Source organism: Coregonus clupeaformis, unplaced genomic scaffold (genome assembly GCF_020615455.1).
Source record: "Coregonus clupeaformis isolate EN_2021a unplaced genomic scaffold, ASM2061545v1 scaf0211, whole genome shotgun sequence".
Classification (NCBI taxonomy): Eukaryota; Metazoa; Chordata; class Actinopteri; order Salmoniformes; family Salmonidae; genus Coregonus; species Coregonus clupeaformis.
Genome location: NW_025533666.1, coordinates 321,905 through 349,255, shown reverse-complemented (window position 1 = coordinate 349,255; position 27,351 = coordinate 321,905). Strand labels below are relative to the sequence as shown.

Genomic DNA, 27,351 nt, shown 5'->3' with positions numbered 1-27,351 from the left:
CTTTTGACTGGTACTGTATAATCAATATGTAATGGCACAGGGGGTGACGTTTCCCCTAGGTACAGATCTAGGATCAGTTTCCCCTCCCCCAATTCTAAACTTAACCATTAGTGGGGAAAATGCCAAACTGACCTAAGATCAGCGTGTAGGGGCAACTTCACCCTACTCCTATGTAATGGGTGGAGGAAGCCGTCTTACTGTACACACCTATTTCAATGAATAGAGGTATTATTGGAGTTTTTACTATGTATTTATTTATTTATTTCAATTGTGATGAAAATATTTGAAATCATTATCAATACTAGTACAGAGGATATGCTGAGTCAATGACAGGGTCTGTATTGTTGTAGAACCTGTACTTAATATTTGACAACATGTTGCAACATAACGGAATATTGTGTTTGTGAATGTAGGTCTTCAAATTGAAAGACAACATTTTCTGTAACCTGACCAACAAGTCGGAACACACACAACTTTTATATTAATCTACTGAGAATGATACAGTACAATGACTTGAAGGATAAAACATTTGCATTTCCATCTAAGCTAAAAACTGAAGAAGCAACATCAAATTGTCTCAACGTCTCTTTAGAGCATGGACCCTTTCTTTCATTCATTGCAAAATTACATCAAAATGATAAATCTGACTATCTATTTTTATTTTTAGTCATTTAGCAGACGCTCTTATCCAGAGTGACTTACAGGAGCAATTAGGGTTAAGTGCCTTGCTCAAGGGCACATCGACAGATTTTTCACCTAGTCGGCTCAGGGATTAGAACCAGCAACCTTTCGGTTACTGGCACTACGCTCTTAACCACTAAGCTACCTGCCGTATCTGTGTGTGTTTCCGTGCTTCCACCATGGAAACCTTTGCGTGTGTGTCAGTGGACATGCAATACAAATATATTATGTCCTACACGCTCACTGGCCATTTACTCGATTTCCTCTGGCTGAATGTCTGTTGAGTGACACCAGAAGAGCCAGCATTGGTTGGTACAATGAATGAATGATGTGACCACAGCACAGGAAAGAGAAGCAGGAACCTACAGTCAGACACTGCCTGTCTGAATAAGTCTGGAATCAGACTAAAATAGCTTTGCACGAACGGTCTCATCAGAGATCCCATAGACATCTTAAAAATGTGTGTGTGTTTGTGTGTGTGTGTGTGTGCATGTGCATTTCTGTGTTTTCCCATGTATGTGTAGTAACTGTGCATGTATAGTGTGTGTGTGTGTGCATGTATAGTGTGTGTGTGTGTGTGTGTGTGTGTGTAGTAACTAAATGTATAGCGTGTACCTACCTGATATAGTAACCAGGACGTTTAGGCCCTCCAGGACGTCCATCTGTTGGAAGCGGCGTCGACTGATGAGGGGGTACACCTTCCCCTGACCGCTACGATCCAGCAGCATCAGACCACTCTCTGTCCCCACCAGCAGGTTCACTCCTACACAAAAACACACACTTTCACATTTAGTTTGCTACCACCTGCTGGCGAAGACTGATATGACTGTGATAACTACATAGCAGAGATAATTGTGACCACTCACCCCAGAGCGCAGCACACAGGATCTCAGAGTTGAACCTCTTCTTGTACTTGCGGATCTCTGGGGTGTCGCTCTGCGGCCGTGTGTTGACAGGGTTCACGTTGACCACGGAGCCTTTACGTGACGGGTCCGCCCTCAGTGCCTCCGCCAGCCTGGCGTCGTTCCCAAAAGCTGCAGAGGACAAGGAAGGGATTCAGTTGGAAATACAAGCAGATTATGTATTACTGTCATATATATTCAGTTATATTTAGTATACATTTATATAACTTTTGTAGAGAATAAACAGGTGTTCTCTGGTGTTGCCTCAGAATCTAACACCAGGTTGATTGACACTGGAGGGAACCACTCAGATACTACTGAAGGGAACTTGTCGTCCAATAAGGGGGCTGGGAGAACGGGTTTACCCAGGTTGTTGAGAGCGGCGCCGGATGTAGAGACCTGGAGGAGGCGTGGATCGATAAAAGGAGTGAAGGAGGAGGAGGACTTGTGTTTCTGCATGGTGTTGCTGACAGAATGACTCTAGAGGAGCAGGTGAATAGAACAACAATGACGATACATAGAATCACATGTATTTCTATCATTATGACATTGACTTACCTCCCAACTCATAGACCAAGACTACAATGGCAGCAGTGTGTGCAATATGCAATATATAAGTTCAATACAAGTTCAAAGACTACCAAACAGACATTTTGAAAGATGGACACAATAAACTGAGGCAGATGTAAGGAGCATGCAGATATCAGGCATAGGGAAAAACTCACAAAATCACACAATGAAGTAAAGTGAAAAAGGAAAAAACAAGAGGTCTCTATGGTGGTGGGTAGAAGTCAAATAGATGGAATGTTCAGGTAAAAACAAAAGCTGAGGAACAAAAATATATTTCAAGGAATGTCTTTTTATGGTAAAACAATTGCCTTATTCCTGAAATATGTTACGTCGTAGCCTAGTCTTGAGAAGGTTTCTGGAAGATGTCTTTAACGATCTGACTGATTAAAAGCCACAAATAATAATCAGAGAGAGAGATCTTAGGGCTATAGGAAACCCCGTAATGGGCCTCCAAGGACATGTAAGCCAGCGCAACCTAATATAGTCTCAAAAACTATAATAAGAAATTATGTCAAATACCAGAAATTTGGTCAAAATAATATATTTTTTTAGGGGGAGCAACAAAAATTATCCATCACCACACCACCTTACCTACAGAGCTTGGAGGAAACTAGAGTAGTTGTCTCACTCAGAAAAAGGAAGTGATAAAGAGGCCCACTAGGTGGCCAGAGAGAGAGCACTACCAGATGCAACCAGCAGAGGCCTGACGGAGGACCAGGGGTCCGAGGGGGGCTGAGGGACGTACCTCCAGGAGCATGCTGAGCTTGTCCAGGGGGCTCTGGGGGGACATGGACATGGTGGGGCTGGCCAGGCTGGAGGAGGGAGAGGAGGAGGCGGAGGAGGAGGGGGAGTGGTGGCTCTGCTGGATCAGGTCAGGCAGGAGGTGAATGCGGCCCACAAAGCCATTTTTCTCCTGGTGGCCTTGGAGGCCTGGAAGGCCCTGGAGGGCAGGGTGAATCAGCCCGGGGCTGGTGTTAAAGCCAGGGACAGGGCCAGGGCCTTGACCAGGGCTGGGGACAGGTCGCTTTTTGTTGTCACCTGTACTCTGGAAGTAAGAACAGGGGCACACTTTGGGTCTAGGTTTCTTTCTATGCAGTGGAGGGATTCTATTGGCTATTGTGTTAAGGGAAGACTAGTCTACTAAAGTAGTCTACTGAAGGTACAGTCTACTAGAGCTAGTCTACTACTGTAAGAGACTTCAGACACATTCAATTGGGGGTTAAGTATAAGAGAATGGTCAATAACAGAGACCAAAAGTATAATTATTTTGTTTACATTTCTTAATAAATTATTTCTATGACTTTCTGGAGCCATTTTAAGAACTTCAATCTGTTGCAGGACTACCATCTAGCCCTTATACTGTCATCTAATGGGGGAGCGGGTGGTTAATACTGGGAGTGGGTCCATTTCTCCAGGCTAACCAAGCCCTTTCCACTCTAACCCAAACCCAAACCCCTTCACCAGAAACCCAAAGTAAACAATGACAGAACAAATAAGATGAGGTCCAACACAATATCAAACACAGTGGGTAAACTATAAGGGGACGAATGAGTATATGAAATACCACAATAAAATAACTAAAAGGTTTACAGTGTGTGACTGATAATGTTGTTATAAGAGATGTAGTTGACTCCTCCCAGTCTGCATGGACTTGGTGTTGGCCTTACCGGTCTGACGATCAGAGTGCCATCTTTACAGGGTGTGGTTTTAGAGTCACTCTCGCCCTCGTCGTGAACGATCAAGGTCTTCACCGACTCCATCTCTCCGTTGTTCAGTCTGGAAGAGCTGGTGGGGGAGGTAGAATGAACAGAGAAACAGGAAGATGGTTAGTTATGGGGGGAAAAAACCAATACAGTTACATTTCGGGATATTATTTTTGACGATATATCGTATCGTTTTCACAATACCGCAATATTATTTCAGCACTAGTTTTCTGTTCCTGCACCAAAACGCCAGTATTTTTCCTTCATACAGTGGGGGAAAAAAGTATTTAGTCAGCCACCAATTGTGCAAGTTCTCCCACTTTAAAAGATGAGAGAGGCCTGTAATTTTCATCATAGGTACACGTCAACTATGACAGACAAATTGAGAAAAAAGAATCCAGAAAATCACATTGTATGATTTCTAATGAATTTATTTGCAAATTATGGTGGAAAATAAGTATTTGGTCACCTACAAACAAGCAAGATTTCTGGCTCCACAGACCTGTAACTTCTTCTTTAAGAGGCTCCTCTGTCCTCCACTGTTACCTGTATTAATGGCACCTGTTTGAACTTGTTATCAGTATAAAAGACACCTTTCCACAACCTCAAACAAGTCACACTCCAAACTCCATTATGGCCAAGACCAAAGAGCTGTCAAAGGACACCAGAAACAAAATTGTAGACCTGCACCAGGCTGGGAAGACTGAATCTGCAATAGGTAAGCAGCTTGGTTTGAAGAAATCAAATGTGGGAGCAATTATGTAGAAATGGAAGACATACAAGACCACTGATAATCTCCCTCGATCTGGGGCTCCACGCAAGATCTGACCCCATGGGGTCAAAATGATCACAAGAACGGTGAGCAAAATCCCAGAACCACACGGGGGACCTAGTGAATGACCTGCAGAGAGCTGGGACCAAAGTAACAAAGCCTACCATCAGTAACACACTACGCCGCCAGGGACTCAAATCCTGCAGTGCCAGACGTGTCCCCCTGCTTAAGCCAGTACATGTCCAGGCCCGTCTGAAGTTTGCTAGAGTGCATTTGGATGATCCAGAAGAGGATTGGGAGAATGTCATATGGTCAGATGAAACCAAAATATATATAATTTTGGTAAAAACTCAACTCGTTGTGTTTGGAGGACAAAGAATGCTGAGTTGCATCCAAAGAACACCATACATTATTTTTTTTTTTTTTACATCATTACCATACCTACTGTGAAGCATGGGGGTGTAAACATCATGCTTTGGGGCTGTTTTTCTGCAAAGGGACCAGGACGACTGATCCGTGTAAAGGAAAGAATGAATGGGGCCATGTATCGTGAGATTTTGAGTGAAAACCTCCTTCCATCAGCAAGGGCATTGAAGATGAAACGTGGCTGGGTCTTTCAGCATGACAATGATCCCAAACACACCGCCCGGGCAACGAAGGAGTTGCTTCGTAAGAAGCTTTTCAAGGTCCTGGAGTGGCCTAGCCAGTCTCCAGATCTCAACCCCATAGAAAATCTTTGGAGGGGAGTTGAAAGTCCGTGTTGCCCAGCGACAGCCCCAAAACATCACTGCTCTAGAGGAGATCTGCATGGAGGAATGGGCCAAAATACCAGCAACAGTGTGTGAAAACCTTGTGAAGACTTACAGAAAACGTTTGACCTGTGTCATTGCCAACAAAGGGTATATAACAAAGTATTGAGAAACTTTTGTTATTGACCAAATACTTATTTTCCACCATAATTTGCAAATAAATTCATAAAAAATCCTACAATGTGATTTTCTGGAAACATTTTTCTCATTTTGTCTGTCATAGTTGACGTGTACCTATGATGAAAATTACAGGCCTCTCTCATCTTTTTAAGTGGGAGAACTTGCACAATTGGTGGCAGACTAAATACTTTTTTTCCCCCACTGTACGTGTAGCTTGTTCTCCTTTTTCTTTTAGGGAGCCAATTTGTTTTTAGCACTTATTTCCATGACTGCTCAAACCTTGTTTTCTCATGGCTCCTTCGTCTCTCTGCAGCAGACGTATGGTTTAGAACATTGAATCTCAATACATATAGAATTGTAATACATATCATATTGGCACCGAAGTATGGTGATATTATCGTATCTTGAGGTCCCTGGCAATTCCCAGTCCTAGTTATAATGACATGACTTTTCCTTCACTGCAATCACAAGCTCAAATGTCATTGCAATATGATGTCATTGAGTACGTTTAAATGCACACTAATAATTTGATATTAAACTGATCATAGCACTAGGCCGAGTATGGCAATAGTCATGTAAACACCTAACTCTGCTCATCTTAAATCAGTGTGAGGTCATAATCCAAGTAAGCATACAACGATTAAAACACCTCGTCTCGAATTATTATGACATGTAAATGCCTTAATCAGAGTTACAGCGGTGTATTTGATCTGTGCATGTGCTAGCACGAGTTCGGAAAAACAAAGTATGCATCTTAGAAACAGTTTTCACATACACACATGAATATGTCTGAACTCAGAATCAAATAGTTTCCCCAAAAATAACATGGTCGCTGTGGTAGAATGTTTATTTTGATTGGCGATTTTGGGCATTTATCAAAGTCCCATCAGGTAGCCTGTTTTCAGATCTGTCCATGTAAACAGGATTATTAGGGAAATCGTTCTACTTGCAAAGCATGTTAACGTTTAAATCAAACTATTATATTATCCTGACTATTCACAATACTTATATTATTGTGTGCATGTAACCGTACTCATTGTGAGAAGGGTTAGGGGTTAGGGTTCAGGTGTCCTCCTCTACATACACAGCGCGAGAGTCCTCTGGTCCTGATGTAGACTCCTCCCCTCCCTCCTGGTCCACCTCTTCATCATCCTCATCCTCATCCGTGGTCCCCGACTCCTCACTGGATGAGGAGTAGTCTGTCACCTTGTGGGGACGTGGCACGTCCTCCACCGCACGCAGCTCTTTGGCCAGCGCTGTCAGGTCCTAGGAAGGGGGGGTCAGAGGTCAAACTATGTTTCCATCCCTTTCAGTCTTGCTCTCCCTCTCTTTTTTAGCTCTCTTTCCGGGTTGTGGATTTGTTGCCAGGTCACTCGCAGGGTTAAATGCAGGAGACAGGAAGCTGCTGGGGGAAGAAGTGAGGTCACAGGTGCGCCAGCCAATGAAGAGCCGGCCGGTGAGTAGCAAAGCCAATAGGATATGAGAAAATTGATGAGTAAGTACATACACTGCTGCCATACTGCCAATGTGTCCACAAGGCTGGAAGAGGTTAGTGAGTCCATCAGATGACCAGACCCGAGCATTCAAGGAAGGAAGGGGCTGCAAGTATGTGAGTGATTGAATGATCCAATAGAAAGAAATATAACAAGTATGAGGGGATGAGATTAAAAGGAACATGAGTAAAATAGCACCAATCAGGAGAGAGGCAAGCCATTAGTACAGAACCCTTCAGCCAATGAGATCGTCAGTACAAATACCCACTCCATTTCATTCCAGCTTACCACTTCCCCCTACAGAATTCACGAGTACCGGTAATCCACAGCGCAGAGGGCGAAACACACACACACACAAAAATAACTATGTCAGATTATTGTAAAACCATCATTCCCACTCAAAACTGTTAATTCCACCGCTTTCTGAAGTGTCACTGTCACTTAGTGTAGTTCAACACTAGTTAGTACACTAGCTAGTAAACTAGTTGGCTAGTCAGCTAGTCCACTAGTTTCACGGGGGTAAGGTCTCACCGCCAGTCGGTTAGGTCTGACCAACTCCTTCCTCTCCTCAGGTTTTTTCCCAGCATGCTCTGGACGTTGGAGGGGATTACCCTCAGACTTTGACGAGGCTGAGAGGGGGACAATGGGGGATACCGGTCAGTAAATTGAAGAGCTATGTGGAGAATTGTGCCACGAATTTAATTGTAAATGTAAATGTGAGTACTTTGTAAACAGTGGTTATGTGTGTGTGTGGGTGTCTTGAGAGTGTGCATATAAGAAACTATGCGTGAGACTATGAATGCGTGTGTGTATCAGGGGAATATCAGACTCACAGCGGGCTCTGAACCTCTCCCCTGAGCCGCTGTGAGAGCTGGGCTGGGAGCTGGAGTTACTGGAGCCAGAGGAGCTGCCAGTACTACCACTGCCACTGGCTGGCCTGGGAACCAGTTTCTCCACCCGCTCCCACAGCAGACGTGGCTCCGCTGCAGCACTGTGGAGAGAAACAGAGAGGGGTTGTTATAGTATAGACACACATTTTTTTTATATATATATTTTTTTATTTCACCTTTATTTAACCAGGTAAGCCAGTTGAGAACAAGTTCTCATTTACAACTGTGACCTGGCCAAGATAAAGCAAAGCAGTGCGATAAAAACAACACAGAGTTACATATGGGGTAAAAAACATAAAGTCAAAAATACAACAGAAAATATATATACAGTGTGTGCAAATGTAGCAAGTTATGGAGGTAAGGCAATAAATAGGCTATAGTGCAAAATAATTACAATAGTATTAACACTGGAATGCTAGATGTGCAAGAGATTATGTGCAAATAGAGATACTGGGGTGCAAAAGAGCAAAATAAATAACAATATAGGGATGAGGTAGTTGGGTGGGCTAATTTCAGATGGGCTGTGTACAGGTGCAGTGATCGGTAAGGTGCTCTGACAACTGATGCTTAAAGTTAGTGAGGGAGATAAGAGTCTCCAGCTTCAGAGATTTTTGCAATTCGTTCCAGTCATTGGCAGTAGAGAACTGGAAGGAATGGCGCCAAAGGAGGTGTTGGCTTTGGGAATGACCAGTGAGATATACCTGCTGGAGCGCAGACTACGGGTGGGTGCTGCTATGGTGACCAATGAGCTAAGATAAGGCGGGATTTGCCTAGCAGTGATTTATAGATGGCCTGGAGCCAGTGGGTTTGACCGACGAACATGTAGTGAGGACCAGCCAACAAGAGCGTACAGGTCACAGTGGTGGGTAGCGTATGGGGCTTTGGAGACAAAACGGATGGCACTGTGATAGACTACATCCAATTTGCTGAGTAGAGTGTTGGAGGCTATTTTGTAAATGACATCGCCGAAGTCAAGGATCGGTAGGATAGTCAGTTTTACGAGGGCATGTTTGGCAGCATGAGTGAAGGAGGCTTTGTTGCGAAATAGGAAGCCGATTCTAGATTTAACTTTGGATTGGAGATTCTTTATGTGAGTCTGGAAGGAGAGTTTACAGTCTAACCAGACACCTAGGTATTTGTAGTTGTCCACATACTCTAGGTCAGACCCGTCAAGAGTGGTGATTCTAGTCGGGTGGGCGGGTGCCAGCAGCGTTCGATTGAAAAGCATGCATTTAGTTTTACTAGTGTTTAAGAGCAGTTGGAGGCTACTGAAGGAGTGTTGTATGGCATTGAAGCTCGTTTGGAGGTTTGTTAACACAGTGTCCAATGAAGGGCCAGATGTATACAAAATGGTGTCGTCTGCGTAGAGGTGGATCTGAGAGTCACCAGCAGCAAGAGCGACATCATTGATATACACGGAGAAAAGTGTCGGCCCAAGAATTGAACCCTGTGGCACCCCCATAGAGACTGCCATAGGTCCAGACAACAGGCCCTCCGATTTGACACACTGAACTCTATCTGAGAAGTAGTTGGTGAACCAGGCGAGGCAGTCAAACTTTACATCCTGTATAGACACAAACTTGACATACTGTATAGACACACATACTTTACATTCTGTATAGACACACATACTTTACATATACTCAGTGGTCAGTTTATTAGGTACACCATCCCGATCACTCCTACAGACAGTGAGTCAGGTAGCTGTGGCTTGCTATATAAAGCAGGCAGACCGGCATCGAGGCATTCAGTTACTGTTCGATTGAACGTTAGAATGGGCAAAACGAGTGACCTAAGCGACTGAGTGTGGTATGATCGGTGACAGGAGCGCCGGTTCCAGTATCTCAGAAACGGCCGGCCTCCTGGGCTTTTCACGCACGACAGCGTCTAGGGTTTACAGAGAATGGTGTGACAAACAAAAAACATCCAGTCAGCGGCAGTCCTGTGGGCGAAAACAGCTTGTCGAGAGGTCGAAGGAGAATGGCAATCGTGCAATCTAACAGGCGGGCCATAAACAGGCAAATAACGGCACAGTACAATAATAGTATGCAGAACGGCATCTCGGAACGCACAACTCGTCAGTCCTTATCACGGATGGGCTATTGCAGCAGACGACCACACTACGTTCCACTCCTATCAGCTAAAAACAAGAAGAAGCAACTCCAGTGGGCATGCGATCACCAACACTTGACAATTGAAGAGTGGAAAAACATTGCCTGGTCCGACAAATCCCGGTTCCTGTTGAGTCATGCTGATGGTAGTCAGGAGTACATGGCCCCATCCTGACAGGTGTCAACGGTACTGGCTGGTGACAGTGGTGTAATGGTGTGGGCAATGTTTTCTTGGCACACATTAGGTCCCTTGATACCAATCGAGCAACGTTTCCACGCCCCGAAGAATTCAGGCTGTTCTGGAGGCAAAGGGGTGTCCAACCCGGTACTAGATGGGTGTACCTAATAAACTAGCCACTGAGTGTAGACACATACTTTACATACACACACATTCTTTACATATAGACATACAAATACATACTGTACATATTAATAGACAGACCCATAAAGAGACACACATACATTTCCATAGACACAAAGTCTCACAGGAGATGAAGCTAAGCATGCTAAGAAGGGAAGTGGAGAGGTTTTACATTAGGGAAAGGGGATACCTAGTCAGTTGCACATGAAATGCATTCAACCGAAATGTGTCTTCTGCATTTAACTCAACCTCCCTGAATCAGAGAGGTGCGGGGGACTGCCTTAATTGACGTCCACATCATCGGCGCCTGGGGAGCAGTTGTTATGGGTTAACTGCCTTGCTCAAGGGCAGAACGGCAGATTTCTTTGCTCAGGGATTCGAACCAGTGACCTTTCGGTTACTGGCCCAACGCTCTTAACCGCTAGACTACCTGCCACCCAGTACTGAAAACCCAAATAGAAGAGGAGATGGTGGAGTGGTGAACAGAGGGACAGACGGAGGGAGAGACAGAGTGACAACAAAATAAAGCAAAAAAGACAGATTGAAAGAGAGAAAGAAAGAAAACGAGACAGAGAAAAAGATAAATGGAGAGACGTGAAAAGGTACCTGTAGGCGTTCCTCTGGCCCGCCGGGTTGCTAGGCGTGGCATTGGAGTTGCCATGGAGAGGGGAGTCCCTGCGTGACAGTACTGGAGACCTGGACGTTGTCCTCACAGGAACCTTCCACACATACATATGACTGCTCACAAACACACTCTACGGGCACATACACACTCTCGGAGTGCGTATGTGTACAACAGTGTGTGACATAGGGGTGCCAGGAGCACAAAAGCTAGACACACACTGTTAAGACGTCCCTACCAAGTCCCCACAACGTTTCTACAAATGTCCAAACTATGTCCCCGCATACTCACACTGCGTAAAGCCAAACCACTGAAAGAGAGTTCGGTCTGACACAGCAAAAGACAGCATTATATCCACACCAATGTTCCCTCCAAAGAAAATTCATCACTGAGCAAATGTCAGTTCTGCTGAGCGCAAACTTGAACGTTGTGAAAATTCTGGGCAACTTCCGGCGTGCTTTTACTGTTAACACCAAGGCTGTACCTGCTTTAAGTTAATTTTAACAGTGGTCAAGTAGGCTACTGTGGCTATTTGATCATAATGTAGGCCTACCAGAGTGGCCTACAATAGAAATCAATGGAGAAAATGCATCCCATAACATTTTTACATGGAAATTGCTGTTCTATCGTTCAGCCTACAGTAGCAGCCAATGTGTGGTGTTCAATGTAGGCCTACATTCCATGAGACTTTCGGAAAAAAAACATGCAGGGCTTGACATTACCCTTTTTATCCACTTGTCCTTCAGACAAGGAGGTGACTGAAAATGTTGTTGTGTTGTAAGAAACCACTTCACAAAATAAAATGCATCATTAATCCCATAACATTATTACAGTGAATCAGACAAATTATGCTACCCTCTGCCTACTTAGCTTATTCAAGCCTGTCTCAAAATAAAACACTGCCCCCTTCAAGACAAAAAAATGCTCTTTAGCTGACTTGCTTTTCAAAGATGTCTAGAAATGCACACGATTTGTGCTCTTGTAGGAAGCAATCACTCCCCCATTGCTGACTACAAATTAGCTATAACTGGGCTAATAACTCACTAAGGATATGAACAAATGTACAAATGTGCACACGTCGCTACATGTAGTTCTCGCTTTCATCTCAAAACAAGTGCATCTACTCACAACCACTCATGCTGTAAAAATAGTTAAAAGTGAATGGCACAGATACATATATGGCAATGGTCTTTTTGCATATAGGCCTACTGCAGCTCTGATTGGTTATGGTGCACAAGTTGTGTAGAGTCGTGCCTGTCAATGCAATAGAATCCTACTCCGATGCGTTCTGCCTACAACAAAATCTCTTGCATAGTTTGTTTTGTTTCGGTATGTTGCATTGAAAGTGGCTAATATTGCATTGATTTGATCACAATTCCCACAGTAAAGGGAAACGTTAACTAACGGGGAAAACTTGAGTGAAGTTCAATCTCGTGCTTCTCTGAGCGCAGTGATATTTCTTCTGCGCGGCAGTCCCGGGGAGCTGCGCGCCCGCGCACAGGGGTTGATAAGGGAAGTGTGTGGATATAATGCTGTCTTTTGCTGTGTCAGACCTAACTCTCTCTTTCAGTGGGGTGGCTTAACACAAAAACAGCTGTAAAGTTATATTATAGATTTCAGCATTTCTCTTTCGTTTCCAGGGGACAGGAGGGAGAACAGCTTGAGAAGGAACAGGGGGCAGCATCCAAAGCAAAGCAGGGCGGAACAAACAGACACTCCATTCAGATGGAATGCTAACTAACACTGACATTGATATGAGACACTACCAGAGGCTTACACAGGAAGGAGGGAGCAGAACAGGAAATGACATACTCATACCTCACCAAAGAAGAGGAAGTGATGTTTGATAGGTAGGTCCTATGTGAAGAGAGGACAATAATTCCACCTCGTATTTGTGCAGATGGGGGGCAAATAAAGTGCTAACGTCACAATTTCAACATGAGGAATATTTTCCTTGGAGAAAGTTTCTAACAGCCTGAATCCTACCCTTTATTTGTGACAGCCTCCAGCGTCCCATTGATTTGGGAGCATCTCTAAAATGCTGAGATGCAAAAGCACTCAGCTGTCGAGTGATTGCTGCTGCAGCTTTCTTTCTCTGGTATTTTTACATCAGTCGGCTACGGAGGTCTGGGAGGCTGAACAAGGGAGGGTTCTGAGAGGAGAGACAGAGGGGGAATAGAGAACAGAGAACGAGCCTCTAATCCTTTCATAACGTACTGCTCTCTCTGAATCCTCTCAGCAGGCCAGGGTGAGGAGGAGGTCGCTCTGTCTTACAACTGTTACTAAGACAAATGTCACTCTGCTCATTCACTCCAATGTTGTCCTCTCCAGCATGGCCATCTAGTGACTACTAGTATACTGGTCTACAGTTCAGACTTCCTAGTAAAGCTGTCTAATGACTACCAGTCTACCCGCCTTTGCCAGGGGATGGGCCGATCTTACCCTGGGAGGGGTGTCGTCTGTGGGGGCCTTCTCGAGGGGCAGGCCCTTGGGCTGGGGGTTGGGCTGCGGGTCAGTGCGTGCGGGTGATGATGAAGGTGATGATGAAGGTGCAGGGTGATGGTGCTGCTCCTGAGAGCACAGGTGGAGGTGTGCAAAGCTAGGGACGATGGGGGGAGCGGCGCTGCTGCTCTTTAGAGCGGCCAGGTGGGACCACTGGACCTTCCAGAGACAGAGACAGACGGGGGGTGTCAGAGGGGGAGGACACATACAGTGATTGGATACTGAAGCTTCAGGAAGCATCAAAATGGGAGGAGTTGTCTTGAGACCAATGGGAAGTCAGATGAACCATTTGATTGGTTCACATCACAGACAGCCAATGACAGCTCCACCTGTTTTGATGCTCATGACGCTTCAGTCTCAGTCTCATCACCAGTTGTGAGAATGAGCATGGATCACATAAACAAGGCATACACAGATCAGCTTGCATCATGCATAGAAAGTTAGACACAAACACACACATCCACACTCACATAATGGCATGCACACATTCAAGGATACTTTTTCTGGTACAAGTAACTGAGAAGAGTATAATCCAATAGGAACATATCCATACTAGGTTTATAACTGAATTTATTCCCTTTCCAATTCCTTTCAAATCTGTACTGAGAAGCGCTCAGACAGGAAACCCCAAAGAGATTTATCACTCAACAAATAAGTATTCTGTAACAAGCCCAACACACCTCATATCTGTCTCTAATGACGTGTCACTAACGAGAGAAAAGTGACTAATGCATTTAATGGCTCTGCTAAACCATGTAGCAATCAGTTACATGATCATCATCACCAAATTCCACACTGTTACATCTAATTACCATGACATTATCCAAAAACAGAACGGTGCCCTGAATGGTGCCCTGTGACATTAATGACTGTATTCACGCTGGGTTGGTTGAGTCTCTGAGCAGATGAGATGAGTAATATACTGAGTCACTGTGAAAACAGAAAGATGAATTATGGATGTGTTTGTGTTGTTTAACACACAGTCAAGATGTACATGTAGCAGCTCTACCTTTATAAAGGAGTCACCAACCTGGCAATGCACACACACACACACACACACACACACACAATAGAGAAGGCAGTCAGAGGTAGAGCGAGTGTGTGAAGCTGGTATTGAGCAATAAGTGGCCAGAATAGAAGCAAGCAGCCTGGACCTCATACTAACACAGTGGTGGAGGATAGGCTGTCACCCGGGGAAGTAGCAAAGACGATGGAGGTACCTATTAAGGGACTAGAAAGGTGAACTATGTCGTCAGTAAGAGACAGAGAACAACACCCACATTTCTCCACACTGTGAAAGAATTCAGCTAGAACAGAGGCTAGAAGAGAGTTAGCGAGGGGGAAGAGATAGTAAACACAAGAACAGTCATCTACTGTAGCTAGTAAGACACCACTACTGCAGATACACAACCCGGAGAGAGAGCGAGAGCGCAAGAGAGAGAGAGAGACCACCCTGTTAGAACTACCTTGAAGGAAGAAGGGATTGGAAAAAGACTTCAGAAAAGGGCGTCGTAGCGGAAGGAGGAATAAGCAACTGGCGGTCAGCCATCTTGGTTGTTGTGGTTACCTGGGGTTCCATGGGCCTTTGCTTGGCAGGCGGGACAGCCATGGGGGCATTTCCGTTGGCAATGGTCTCGGCGGCACGGGGAGGAACCGGGGGCTGAACCTTAACCTGGGCGGCCTGAGGAGAACCTTGGATGTTCTTACGGTACCTCTCATCGGCCTGGAGGGACAGAGAGAGGGACAGAGTCATTAACCTTCATCAGGACAAAGAGGATCGAGCCACAGCAGTAGTGGGAGGGTCAGTAGTAAGATCAGTTAGAACCACCATGTTGGTGTCAGCTGTATAGCAGAGAAATATCTAGTAGAACAGGCACACCAGCAGGGACTACATACCATTACCACAACATGACAACCAGACAGAATTATTATGACATGATGAACTCAGGAGAGGGCTGTTCATCATGTATCAAAACAGTGTATCAGAGGGGGGGCCTGCTGGCAGAAGACAGTCAACAAAACAAAACCTATTTAGTATTGCACCCGAGGATAGAAGAGAGAGATTAGTTTGACCTATTCAACTGACAAAACCCAGACTCTAGTCTCCTGCCTTGTATGTCCTCCCTGTCACCCAGACTCTGTCCCTCCAGGTAATAATGAGAGCAGCAGGCCAGGCCAGTAGAGGGTAGAACCAGGGACACACAGCAGAGCGAGGCCTAATGAGCCGCCTCTATCAGACTGGGACATTAGCTCTAGGAGAGAGACAGCTACGCTAATTACACCTCCCTCGCAAAACGGAACCACTGTCCACATAATCCTTACTTAATCTTTAAGTCTGTTAGGAAAATGTGGCAATCATTGACTGACAAAGCACAGCTTAAAAAAGGTCCCATGCAGCCGTTTTTATCTCAATATAAAATCATTTCTGGGTAACAATTAAGTACCTTAGTGTGATTTTTTTTCAATTAAAATGGTCAAACAGAAATAAAACAGCTTCTTAGCAAAGAGCAACTTCTCAAGCAAGAATTTTGCTACGACTGTCTGGGAGTGGTCTGAGGAAAACTGAAAACGAGCTGTTATTGGCAGAGAGGTTATTGGTCTATTAACTAATTTACCGCCCGTTGATGTCACCAGGCAGGCCAAAACTCCATCCCACCAAAACAGGCAGAAATTTCAGGTGGTCTTTTGCATTACCAGTTACACTAAAGGGGCATTCTCATCATTTTCACAATTTCACAGTATTATTCCAACCTCATAGTATGGAAATATATATAAAACACAGGAAAATCACGTTTTTGACTGCACTGGGCCTTTAATGTTTTATGTTCATAATCATTTATTTTGAAGAGGATACAAATATAAAGAAGAGTTTTCATTTTTCCAAGATGCTGTATTTCCACCTGACAACAGGGGTCTCCATTTGACAACAAAACCCAAACACACTTGATTGGACAGATTGGTGAAAAGCTAATATATTGCCATCTGAATGTAGAAAGGATATGGGTAGGTAGCTTGGACATGCATTTTCCCAGGGCTGTATCTGTAGTTTCTATAGAGGTCTCATCCTGAGCAGGAATAGTAATATGACCACTAAAGTGAAAGTCCCTCACACCAGAAATCAAGCCACACACCCCACATAAAAGACACACACCCTACAGCAGTTTATGACTACAACAGCAGCACAAGCAAAAGCAGCATTCGACAGCAGCGTCATGGCAATGAAGCTTGGGTTCACCTCTCCAATTGGCTCAGGGGTGGGGCCTTGGGGTCAGGAGTCTGTGGGGACTTAGTCCTCTCCTGGATCAACAGCTGTGGGGACTTGGTCCTCTCCTGGATCAACAGCTGTGGGGACTTGGTCCTCTCCTGGATCAACAGCTGTGGGGACTTGGTCCTCTCCTGGATCAACAGCTGTGGGGACTTGGTCCTCTCCTGGATCAACAGCTGTGGGGACTTGGTCCTCTCCTGGATCAATAGTTGTTGTGGGGACTTGGTCCTCTCCTGGATCAATAGCTGTGGGGACTTGGTCCTCTCCTGGATCAATAGCTGTTGTGGGGACTTGGTCCTCTCCTGGATCAATAGTTGTTGTGGGGACTTGGTCCTCTCCTGGATCAATAGTTGTTGTGGGGACTTGGTCCTCTCCTGGATCAATAGTTGTTGTGGGGACTTGGTCCTCTCCTGGATCAATAGTTGTTGTGGGGACTTGGTCCTCTCCTGGATCAATAGTTGTTGTGGGGACTTGGTCCTCTCCTGGATCAATAGTTGTTGTGGGGAATTGGTCCTCTCTTGGATCAATAGTAGTTGTGGGACTTGGTCCTCTCTTGGATCAATAGTAGTTGTGGGACTTGGTCCTTTCTTGGATCAATAGTAGTTGTGGGACTTGGTCCTCTCTTGGATCAATAGTAGTTGTGGGACTTGGTCCTCTCTTGGATCAATAGTAGTTGTGGGACTTGGTCCTCTCTTGGATCAATAGTTGTGGGGACTTGGTCCTCTCTTGGATCAGTAGTAGTTGTGGGGACTGAGACCTGTTGGTGGCTGGCTGCAGGGGTTTTGGCTGCTGTTGGAGGAGCAGTAGGTAAGTCTACTTCTGCTGTAGCTGCTCCTCCAGCTCCCAACACTTGTTCTCCTGAGTGCAGGGAGGCGTGGTGGTGCATCATCATCTAAACTTGCCGCCGCCCCCCCCCCTCCCCCACTAAAGCATGGTGTGTGCTGTTCTATTTGAAGGAGTTCTGTATAAATGAGGGCTGGTGTCTTAATGGTACAAGCTGTATCCATGTAACTAGGGAAATGTGGAGTGGGTTTGTATTTTGACTGGGACCCAATCATTGTAAGTGTTTGAATGCTTTGAAAATATTTACTATTACAATATAGGCCAAATATTGGTTTCAAATGTAAAGGAAAAATGACTGAGCTAAAAGCTGATGATGCGTAAGAAGACATGAGGGAGACAGTAAGACATTGGGTGAGAGAGAGAAACGATGACAAGCAATGGTGGTGTGAAGTTGGAGGGATGTGGGTGATCATATCCTCACGTTATCTAATGTCCTCGTCAAACCCCTGGAGGAACAGAGGCCTTCAACAACATACACAGTATTAACACATTGCCACGCAGATCCGCTAACAACACACTGTCTCAACAGAGTTAGGAACATTGGTAGAGAAACAATGAAAACCTTCTCTTCCTGTAGGTAGGACACTCCCACATCCTGGTGACATCCTCACTTAAGGACTGTAATAAACATTCTGGCTTCCCCAACTTGGCCCAGAGAATGAATAAACTCCAACCTCAACAGTTAGCTCCATTTAGATATACTGTGATACACTCTAACTAGATTTTAAGAGTAGATTGTGACTTCAATAAATCAAAAACTTGCTAGCCATTCTTCAACACCCTACTACGGAGCGAAACCCATAGATTGCAAACCACTGACTTAGAAGGCTAGAAGAACAGATGGATAATGGGAGCTATATAGAAGGCTAGAAGAACAGATGGATAATGGGAGATATATAGAAAGCTAGAAGAACAGATGGATAATGGGAGATATATAGAAGGCTAGAAGAACAGATGGAAAATAGGAGATATATAGAAGGCTAGAAGAACAGATGGATAATGGGAGATATATACACTGCTCAAAAAAATAAAGGGAACACTTAAACAACACAATGTAACTCCAAGTCAATCACAATTCTGTGAAATCAAACTGTCCACTTAGGAAGCAACACTGATTGACAATAAATGTCACATGCTGTTGTGCAAATGGAATAGACAACAGGTGGAAATTATAGGCAATTAGCAAGACACCCCCAATAAAGAAGTGGTTCTGCAGGTGGTGACCACAGACCACTTCTCAGTTCCTATGCTTCCTGGCTGATGTTTTGGTCACTTTTGAATGCTGGCGGTGCTTTCACTCTAGTGGTAGCATGAGACGGAGTCTACAACCCACACAAGTGGCTCAGGTAGTGCAGCTCATCCAGGATGGCACATCAATGCAAGCTGTGGCAAGAAGGTTTGCTGTGTCTGTCAGCGTAGTGTCCAGAGCATGGAGGCGCTACCAGGAGACAGGCCAGTACATCAGGAGACGTGGAGGAGGCCGTAGGAGGGCAACAACCCAGCAGCAGGACCGCTACCTCCGCCTTTGTGCAAGGAGGAGCAGGAGGAGCACTGCCAGAGCCCTGCAAAATGACCTCCAGCAGGCCACAAATGTGCATGTGTCTGCTCAAACAGTCAGAAACAGACTCCATGAGGGTGGTATGAGGGCCCGACGTCCACAGGTGGGGGTTGTGCAGGACGTTTGGCATTTGCCAGAGAACACCAAGATTGGCAAATTCGCCACTGGCGCCCTGTGCTCTTCACAGATGAAAGCAGGTTCACACTGAGCACGTGACAGACGTGACAGAGTCTGGAGACGCCGTGGAGAACGTTCTGCTGCCTGCAACATCCTCCAGCATAACCGGTTTGGCGGTGGGTCAGTCATGGTGTGGGGTGGCATTTCTTTGGGGGGCCGCACAGCCCTCCATGTGCTCGCCAGAGGTAGCCTGACTGCCATTAGGTACCGAGATGAGATCCTCAGACCCCTTGTGAGACCATATGCTGGTGCGGTTGGCCCTGGGTTCCTCCTAATGCAAGACAATGCTAGACCTCATGTGGCTGGAGTGTGTCAGCAGTTCCTGCAAGAGGAAGGCATTGATGCTATGGACTGGCCCGCCCGTTCCCCAGACCTGAATCCAATTGAGCACATCTGGGACATCATGTCTCGCTCCTTCCACCAACACCACGTTGCACCACAGACTGTCCAGGAATTGGCGGATGCTTTAGTCCAGGTCTGGGAGGAGATCCCTCAGGAGACCATCTGCCACCTCATCAGGAGCATGCCCAGGCGTTGTAGGGAGGTCATACAGGCACGTGGAGGCCACACACACTACTGAGCCTAATTTTGACTTGTTTTAAGGACATTACATCAAAGTTGGATCAGCCTGTAGTGTGGTTTTCCAATTTAATTTTGAGGGTGACTCCAAATCCAGACCTCCATGGGTTGATAAATTTGATTTCCATTGATAATTTTTGTGTGATTTTGGTGTCAGCACATTCAACTATGTAAAGAAAAAAGTATTTAATAAGATTATTTCATTCATTCAGATCTAGGATGTCTTGTTTAAGTGTTCCCTTAATTTTTTTGAGCAGTGTAGAAGGCTAGAAGAACAGATGGATAATGGGAGATGTATAGATGGATAGAAGAACCTAGATAGGCTTACAGAGTTCGGTCTCACCAGTAGCATGGCCTGTTCATGGAGTAACTGCTGCTGCAGGATCTCCAGGTGCCTCTGCTCCTCCTCCAGCTGGCGACGGATGTACTCCTGTCAATCAAACCACACACACAGCAAGTGTCAGGGGAAGACTACAAGTACCATGAAAGAAACTGTTGTCGATGGAGAGTTCTCCTACCTGCTCCCGGTCAGCCCTCCTCTTCTCCTCCTCAGCCCTCCTGCGCTCCTCCTCCTCTTTACGCCGGCGTTCAACCTCCTCCATGCGCCTCTTGTCATCCTGCTCGCGGCGACGCTGCTCGCGCTCCTGCTGCCTCCTCATCTCCCGCTCACGACGCTGTTGCTGTGGACGACCACAGAGGGCGACAGAGAGCAGGCATCAGGAGCAGACATCACTATGAATTAACACTCTGAGCTAGCTAGCCCTCTTGTTCATGGTCACAATATCTGGCCTTTATTAGATAAGCTAACCATTTCTTATTGTGAGCATGTGAGGTGCTAGTCTCACTTCCCAGGGTTCACGGTTGGTGGACTACACTATGGAGGTGCCAAGTTTTACCTGTAGGCTTACCATCACCACTTCAAATGACAGTATGACTGGCAGGCTTCTTAGTTGGCTAATCAGCGTTGATTTATTGCAGCCTAAGCGGTACATCATCTCTAAGTACACTACGCAGCTCTACACCAGTAGAGTAAGCCCTGCAGGACACTGGATGTGGTCCCTAGTTCCATTAAGTACCCTGTGGTGGTCCCTGACTGCATCATGAAAAAGCATGTCTCCATATAACCTTTAAATATGGACTATGGCATATCATTCTGATGCCCCTTGGTCAACTCGCCCAAGAGGATTCCCTGAACCTACAGTATTCATTAACGCATTTTCTCATTAATCATAAAAAAGCCAGAGGCTGTCAATTTTTATCGGAAACTCTGGGTAAGTGTATGCAGGGGTTAAAGCAAAAAAAATCCCATGACTGAAACAAGTCGGTCACGGATCGATTGTCTGCGGGGCGAAGTTACCCTCCCAGTTCATGTAAAAAATTCATGACCATCTGCTTTTAAGGAAAGATGATCATTTTGTACATTCCAATTGGAAATCAAACAAAAAAATCGAACAAATAAAAAACTGAACATAAAAATTATCCATATGACGGAGAACTTTAACCCCTGTGTATGGGAAACTGTATGGGAAACTACGGGAAAATGTGTGATTTTGAACTACTCTACATAGGAGGAGCACTCAGCTGTTGTATTTTCTGACTCAGTTGTACAGGTTATGTGTCTTTAAAGAGGTTACAAGCAGATACATCAGACATGGTCATATTATGGGGACAACTGCATATAAGGCATGGGTCATGGAACTGGCTGTGCCGTTTTCGGCAGACTAAAACAACAAACAACCGGAAGCTTTCGCCTCTCTCTCTCTGTCCAGCATGTTCTAGTAGCTAATGAGGAAGAAGTCTTTCTGACCCAGCCTCCCAGAGAGGCTAAGATAGAGACAGACAGAGCCCTCTGGTCTTCCTCAGAGAGATAAAGGCCAATTAGGGAACAAAGCCCAGAGGCTGCACACAAATACACTAATCACGACACATTACTATAAACCCAACACAGAGGGGTGAGACGTCTGTGAGGAGTGTGTTGACTGCTCTAGCACACACACACACACAAACACACGTTATGCACACATACACAATTTATGGGTGCAGACTGCAGAGTAAAAGGAACAAACACACACCATTAGACAGGGAGGGAGAACACACACAAACAATCTTCGACACACACAGACACTCTCTCTTTCATACCTCCTCCAGCCTCCTCCTCTGCTCCTTCTGCTGCTCGATGCGTTTCTGCCTCTCTGCCAGTAGTTGGCGCTTGTACTCCTCCTGCTCCCGGAGCTGCTGCTCCTGCAGGAGCTGCTGTCTGCGCAGGGCCTCCGAGCGCTCCTTGTTCTCCTGCTGCAGACGGATGAAGTCCCTACGCAGGGTTGACTCCCCTGGCTGGTTCACTATGGAGCTACAGGACAAAGAGATACGTTCGTATCGAGCACTATGGAGCTATGGTGTGTTGGCTAGTTTTTGGCATTGGTCCATGTGGGTTAGTTACCTGGGCTCCCCCTCCTGCTCCTGAGCTTCCTCCTCCTCTTCCTCACTCCCGCTGTACTCATACTCGGTCTCATCTAGAGAAGAGAGGGACGGTGAGAACATTTAAGTCGAAAAAATCTTCTGAAGAAGAGGTCTTCGAGAAGTGTGTGTGTGCATTAGTATGTCTAAGACTCACCCTTCTCCCCCCTCTTCTTCTTGGTGCGGTCGATGTGGTCTTTGAGTTGGATGCGGACCTGCCTCTCATTGGGCTGGTCCCTAATGAAGGGGTGTTTCAGCAGCTGGTCGGTGGGGGGGCGCTGGGTGTAGTTCTTCACCAGGGAGCCCTCGATGAAGCTGCAAAACTTCTTAGACCTGAGGAGAGGAGCCATTTGGTACTTTTATGAGCCTATGCTGTATCTACCAGAGGATGTCAGCTGAGCTATGAAGGAGTTTCACCAGTATCATTGTTCACAGTGGGATTGTAAAATGGTGGCTTAAATGTCTGAAATCATAACGGCAGAGATTAGTCACACACCATTTCTTTGACTTGAGTCGAGGAGGAGGGTTTCTGGGGATGAGGAAGAGAGCTCTCATTGGATGCATATCGCACAGCGCTGGAAGACCAAACACACAGGTCAGACAGAGGAAAACAAACATCATTTCAACCAGGTTCGCCCTCTGGGGAAAATAGTAGTGTCCCCTCTGGGGAAAATAGTAGTGTAAAGAAGTCCAATAGTAACAGAGTGGTTGTACTTACGAGGAGCTCCCTCAGCCATCTCTATAGCTGTGATTCCAGTGGACCACAAGTCACTCTGCAGGAGAAAACACACTATGAGAGATATGGACACAGCTACCATTGTGTGTGTGTGTGTATGTGTGTGTGTGTGTGTGTGTGTGTGTGTGTGCGTGCGTGCGTGCGTAAATCTATGCATGCATACGTCTATAGGATGGTAATTACCACCCTCTCTGGTCCTGACAACATCAGCCCCAACCTGCTACTGTACTGTCCCATCAGCCTACACAGCCACATACAATGGCACAAACGCAAACAGCTATCAATCCACCAACTCGACACACCGCTGGACACTGACAGAAAGCAGCATGGTGTTTTTGAGTGCATCTTACTCTGTAGTCATAAGTGGCATCTGGGTTCTCGTCGCAGGCGATGACCTCGGGTGCCATCCAATAGGGTGTACCAATGAAGGTGTTCCTCCTGCCCACTGTCCGGTCCAACTGGGCGCTCACACCAAAGTCCACTGGAGGAGGGGAGAGTAGACCGGTCAAAACCAGTTCAAACTAGTTTAACCCCCACATATCAAACCAGCCCCATGCAGTTTAAACCAGTAATAAAGTAGTCCCAGTTCAAATCAGGCCCAGCTAAAACCAGGCCCACTTGAAACCAGTGAACTCACCAAGTTTGACCTCTGCGTTCTCAGTCAGCAGCACGTTCTGACCCTTGATGTCACGGTGGATCACATGGTGGGCGTGCAGGTGAGCCAACCCCTGAGGAAAAACACAGTCATAACAGTCATTTATTGTTTTTTAGCCTTACTTGTGGAATAATCTCCAAAGCTCTAAAATAGGAAGAGTTGGGGCTTCTAGGGCAATTCAGGCGGCTGATTGAGGAACTTTTTACTAAAGAACGTGTTTGTTTTATATTATTGTGTTTTGCATTTCGTGTAAATTGATGTGTGTAGTGTATATTTATACAGTGGGGGAAAAAAGTATTTAGTCAGCCACCAATTGTGCAAGTTCTCCCACTTAAAAAGATGAGAGAGGCCTGTAATTTTCATCATAGGTACACGTCAACTATGACAGACAAATTGTGGAAAAAAATTCCAGAAAATCACATTGTAGGATTTTTAATGAATTTATTTGCAAATTATGGTGGAAAATAAGTATTTGGTCACCTACAAACAAGCAAGATTTCTGGCTCTCACAGACCTGTAACTTCTTCTTTAAGAGGCTCCTCTGTCCTCCACTCGTTACCTGTATTAATGGCACTTGTTTGAACTTGTTATCAGTATAAAAGACACCTGTCCACAACCTCAAACAGTCACACTCCAAACTCCACTATGGCCAAGACCAAAGAGCTGTCAAAGGACACCAGAAACAAAATTGTAGACCTGCACCAGGCTGGGAAGACTGAATCTGCAATAGGTAAGCAGCTTGGTTTGAAGAAATCAACCGTGGGAGCAATTATTAGGAAATGGAAGACATACAAGACCACTGATAATCTCCCTCGATCTGGGGCTCCACGCAAGATCTCACCCCGTGGGGTCAAAATGATCACAAGAACGGTGAGCAAAAATCCCAGAACCACACGGGGGGACCTAGTGAATGATCTGCAGAGAGCTGGGACCAAAGTAACAAAGCCTACCATCAGTAACACACTACGCCGCCAGGGACTCAAATCCTGCAGTGCCAGACGTGTCCCCCCTGCTTAAGCCAATACATGTCCAGGCCCGTCTGAAGTTTGCTAGAGTGCATTTGGATGATCCAGAAGAGGATTGGGAGAATGTCATATGGTCAGATGAAACCAAAATAGAACTTTTTGGTAAAAACTCAACTCGTCGTGTTTGGAGGACAAAGAATGCTGAGTTGCATCCAAAGAACACCATACCTATTGTGAAGCATGGGGGTGGAAACATCATGCTTTGGGGCAGTTTTTCTGCAAAGGGACCAAGACGACTGATCCGTGTAAAGGAAAGAATGAATGGGGCCATGTATCGTGAGATTTTGAGTGAAAACCTCCTTCCATCAGCAAGGGCATTGAAGATGAAACATGGCTGGGTCTTTCAGCATGACAATGATCCCAAACACACCGCCCGGGCAACGAAGGAGTTGCTTCGTAAGAAGCTTTTCAAGGTCCTGGAGTGGCCTAGCCAGTCTCCAGATCTCAACCCCATAGAAAATCTTTGGAGGGAGTTGAAAGTCCGTGTTGCCCAGCGACAGCCCCAAAACATCACAGCTCTAGAGGAGATCTGCATGGAGGAATGGGCCAAAATACCAGCAACAGTGTGTGAAAACCTTGTGAAGACTTACAGAAAACGTTTGACCTGTGTCATTGCCAACAAAGGGTATATAACAAAGTATTGAGAAACTTTTGTTATTGACCAAATACTTATTTTCCACCATAATTTGCAAATAAATTCATAACAAATCCTACAATGTGATTTTCTGGATTTTTTCCCCCACATTTTGTCTGTCATAGTTGACGTGTACCTATGATGAAAATTACAGGCCTCTCTCATCTTTTTAAGTGGGAGAACTTGCACAATTGGTGGCTGACTAAATACTTTTTTCCCCCCACTGTATGTATTGATGTGTATGTTTGATAGAGGGCTCATCTGTAAAAGACCTTGGTCTCATCTGTAAAAGACCTTGGTCTCAGCATGACTCCCTGTCAAAATAAAGGTTAAATAAACAAATAAAAAGAAGCTACAGATCCCAGCATAACACAGCAGGGGGAACTTGTAGGGCGTAAATGTGAACTCACCCTGAGGATCTCACGAGAGATGTAGGCGATCCAGTCCTCCTTCAGTGTGTTGCCCTTCGTGTTCTTCACCAGGTCTGTGATGGAGCCTGCACCACAGAATTCCATCACCAGCTAGAGGAGAGGAGAGGAGAGGAGAGGAGAGGAGAGGAGAGGAGAGGAGAGGAGAGGAGAGGAGAGGAGAGGAGAGGAGAGGAGAGGAGAGGAGAGGAGAGGAGAGGAGAGGAGAGGAGAGGAGAGGAATGTACATACACACACAAAACACACTATGCAGCCATTATTATTAACAGCGTAGATGTGAAAGATTAGTCACAGCTGTGAAAACACTAGACCGAGTACTTGAGTCTTTAGTGGGAGAACCCCTCACTCTCCTTCCTTCTCTCTCCCTCTCTCTTTCTAAGAGAACTATAGATGGATGGCAATAAACCGGGAGTAACCCTGGCCTAGCAAAATATAGCAAGATAAATCCCTCCCTCCCCTACTTCATCCCTCCTCCTCTCGCCTCTCTAGTCTCTTGATGCACCTCCACCTCTGAGAGACAAAAAGCCCCAGAGTTTGACAGGGGCCATCAAAGAAGGGAGGTGAGGAAGGGGGAGTTCAAACTTCACCCTACCTTTAGAGGATTGGAGGAGAGAAGGAAGGGTGGTTTGTGGAGGGTATGCATCAGTGGAGTCTGCTGAGGGGAGGACGGTTCATAATAATGGCTGGAACGAAGCCTTAAGAATAGCGTCAAACACATGGAAACCCTGCGTTTGATGTATTTGATACCATTCCACCAATTCCGCTCCAGCCATTGCCATGAGCCCATCCTCCCCAATTAAGGTGCCACCAACCTCCTGTGGTATGCATGTACCCCCTACCCACTCACTCGAGGAGGATATGGGTGGGTTGGAGTTAGGTTGGAGCCAGCTATGGTACCCATCTTTGTCATAATGACTAACGTTTGTAGGTGGGGTATTTGGGGCTGCAGGGGTTAAAGCAACAAAAAAATCCCATGACAAACTTAAGTCGATATCAGATCGGCGGGAAAACTTTATACCACAGTTACCAAAGAAAACAATACTAAAGCACACAATTACCAGTAGAAAAAAAAAAAAAAACATTTATATTTTCATTTTTATAAAGATATACCTTCTCATATTTTGGTTGCTAGAGACGTGACCCAGTCGTTCGTTAGATTGGTTCGATATTTATGGATGCGATTCAGTTGTTTGTTCTACATGTTCCGTTGCCATGCTTGCTGGCAATGCTCTTGTCCCTTGCTTGCTAGCGAGTCAACTAGCTATGGCTAACACAGTCACGACCTCTGCAGCCAGAATAACAGCAAAGTAGCTGCATCTGTGTTTGTTTAAGTTGTTTTCTATTTCACTATTTTGCTCCAATTAAGGAAGGGGTGGTGGGGTTGGAAAGTCATAAAGTGAAATATATATTTTTTAAAGGATATATATATATATATATATATATATATATGAGAAAAAA

At 45.4% G+C, this 27,351-nt stretch overlaps 1 protein-coding gene across 11 annotated transcripts in view; it reads right to left on the bottom strand.

Annotated features, from left to right (window-relative positions):
• Nucleotides 1-27,351, bottom strand: part of LOC121571764 (mitogen-activated protein kinase kinase kinase kinase 4) — a 109,959-nt gene that overhangs the window by 21,966 nt on the left and 60,642 nt on the right. For 2 of the 11 annotated variants that reach the window (XM_041883427.2, XM_041883436.1), the window contains exons 5-26: nucleotides 25,876-25,986; nucleotides 23,789-23,879; nucleotides 23,502-23,632; nucleotides 23,134-23,188; nucleotides 22,912-22,990; nucleotides 22,573-22,748; nucleotides 22,399-22,471; nucleotides 22,098-22,308; nucleotides 20,477-20,638; nucleotides 20,287-20,388; nucleotides 15,104-15,259; nucleotides 13,477-13,695; nucleotides 11,019-11,131; nucleotides 7,884-8,041; nucleotides 7,582-7,679; nucleotides 7,339-7,347; nucleotides 6,642-6,823; nucleotides 3,821-3,938; nucleotides 2,899-3,198; nucleotides 1,949-2,063; nucleotides 1,548-1,715; nucleotides 1,301-1,444 (exon numbers count right to left, since the gene is read on the bottom strand). In XM_041883427.2, the coding sequence (XP_041739361.1) occupies nucleotides 1,301-1,444; nucleotides 1,548-1,715; nucleotides 1,949-2,063; nucleotides 2,899-3,198; nucleotides 3,821-3,938; nucleotides 6,642-6,823; nucleotides 7,339-7,347; nucleotides 7,582-7,679; nucleotides 7,884-8,041; nucleotides 11,019-11,131; nucleotides 13,477-13,695; nucleotides 15,104-15,259; nucleotides 20,287-20,388; nucleotides 20,477-20,638; nucleotides 22,098-22,308; nucleotides 22,399-22,471; nucleotides 22,573-22,748; nucleotides 22,912-22,990; nucleotides 23,134-23,188; nucleotides 23,502-23,632; nucleotides 23,789-23,879; nucleotides 25,876-25,986 (2,971 nt within the window). The remainder of the gene's footprint in view (nucleotides 1-1,300; nucleotides 1,445-1,547; nucleotides 1,716-1,948; nucleotides 2,064-2,898; nucleotides 3,199-3,820; nucleotides 3,939-6,641; nucleotides 6,824-7,338; nucleotides 7,348-7,581; nucleotides 7,680-7,883; nucleotides 8,042-11,018; nucleotides 11,132-13,476; nucleotides 13,696-15,103; nucleotides 15,260-20,286; nucleotides 20,389-20,476; nucleotides 20,639-22,097; nucleotides 22,309-22,398; nucleotides 22,472-22,572; nucleotides 22,749-22,911; nucleotides 22,991-23,133; nucleotides 23,189-23,501; nucleotides 23,633-23,788; nucleotides 23,880-25,875; nucleotides 25,987-27,351) is intronic. The other 9 variants (XM_041883429.2, XM_041883432.2, XM_041883428.2 and 6 more) reach the window with 9 other exon arrangements.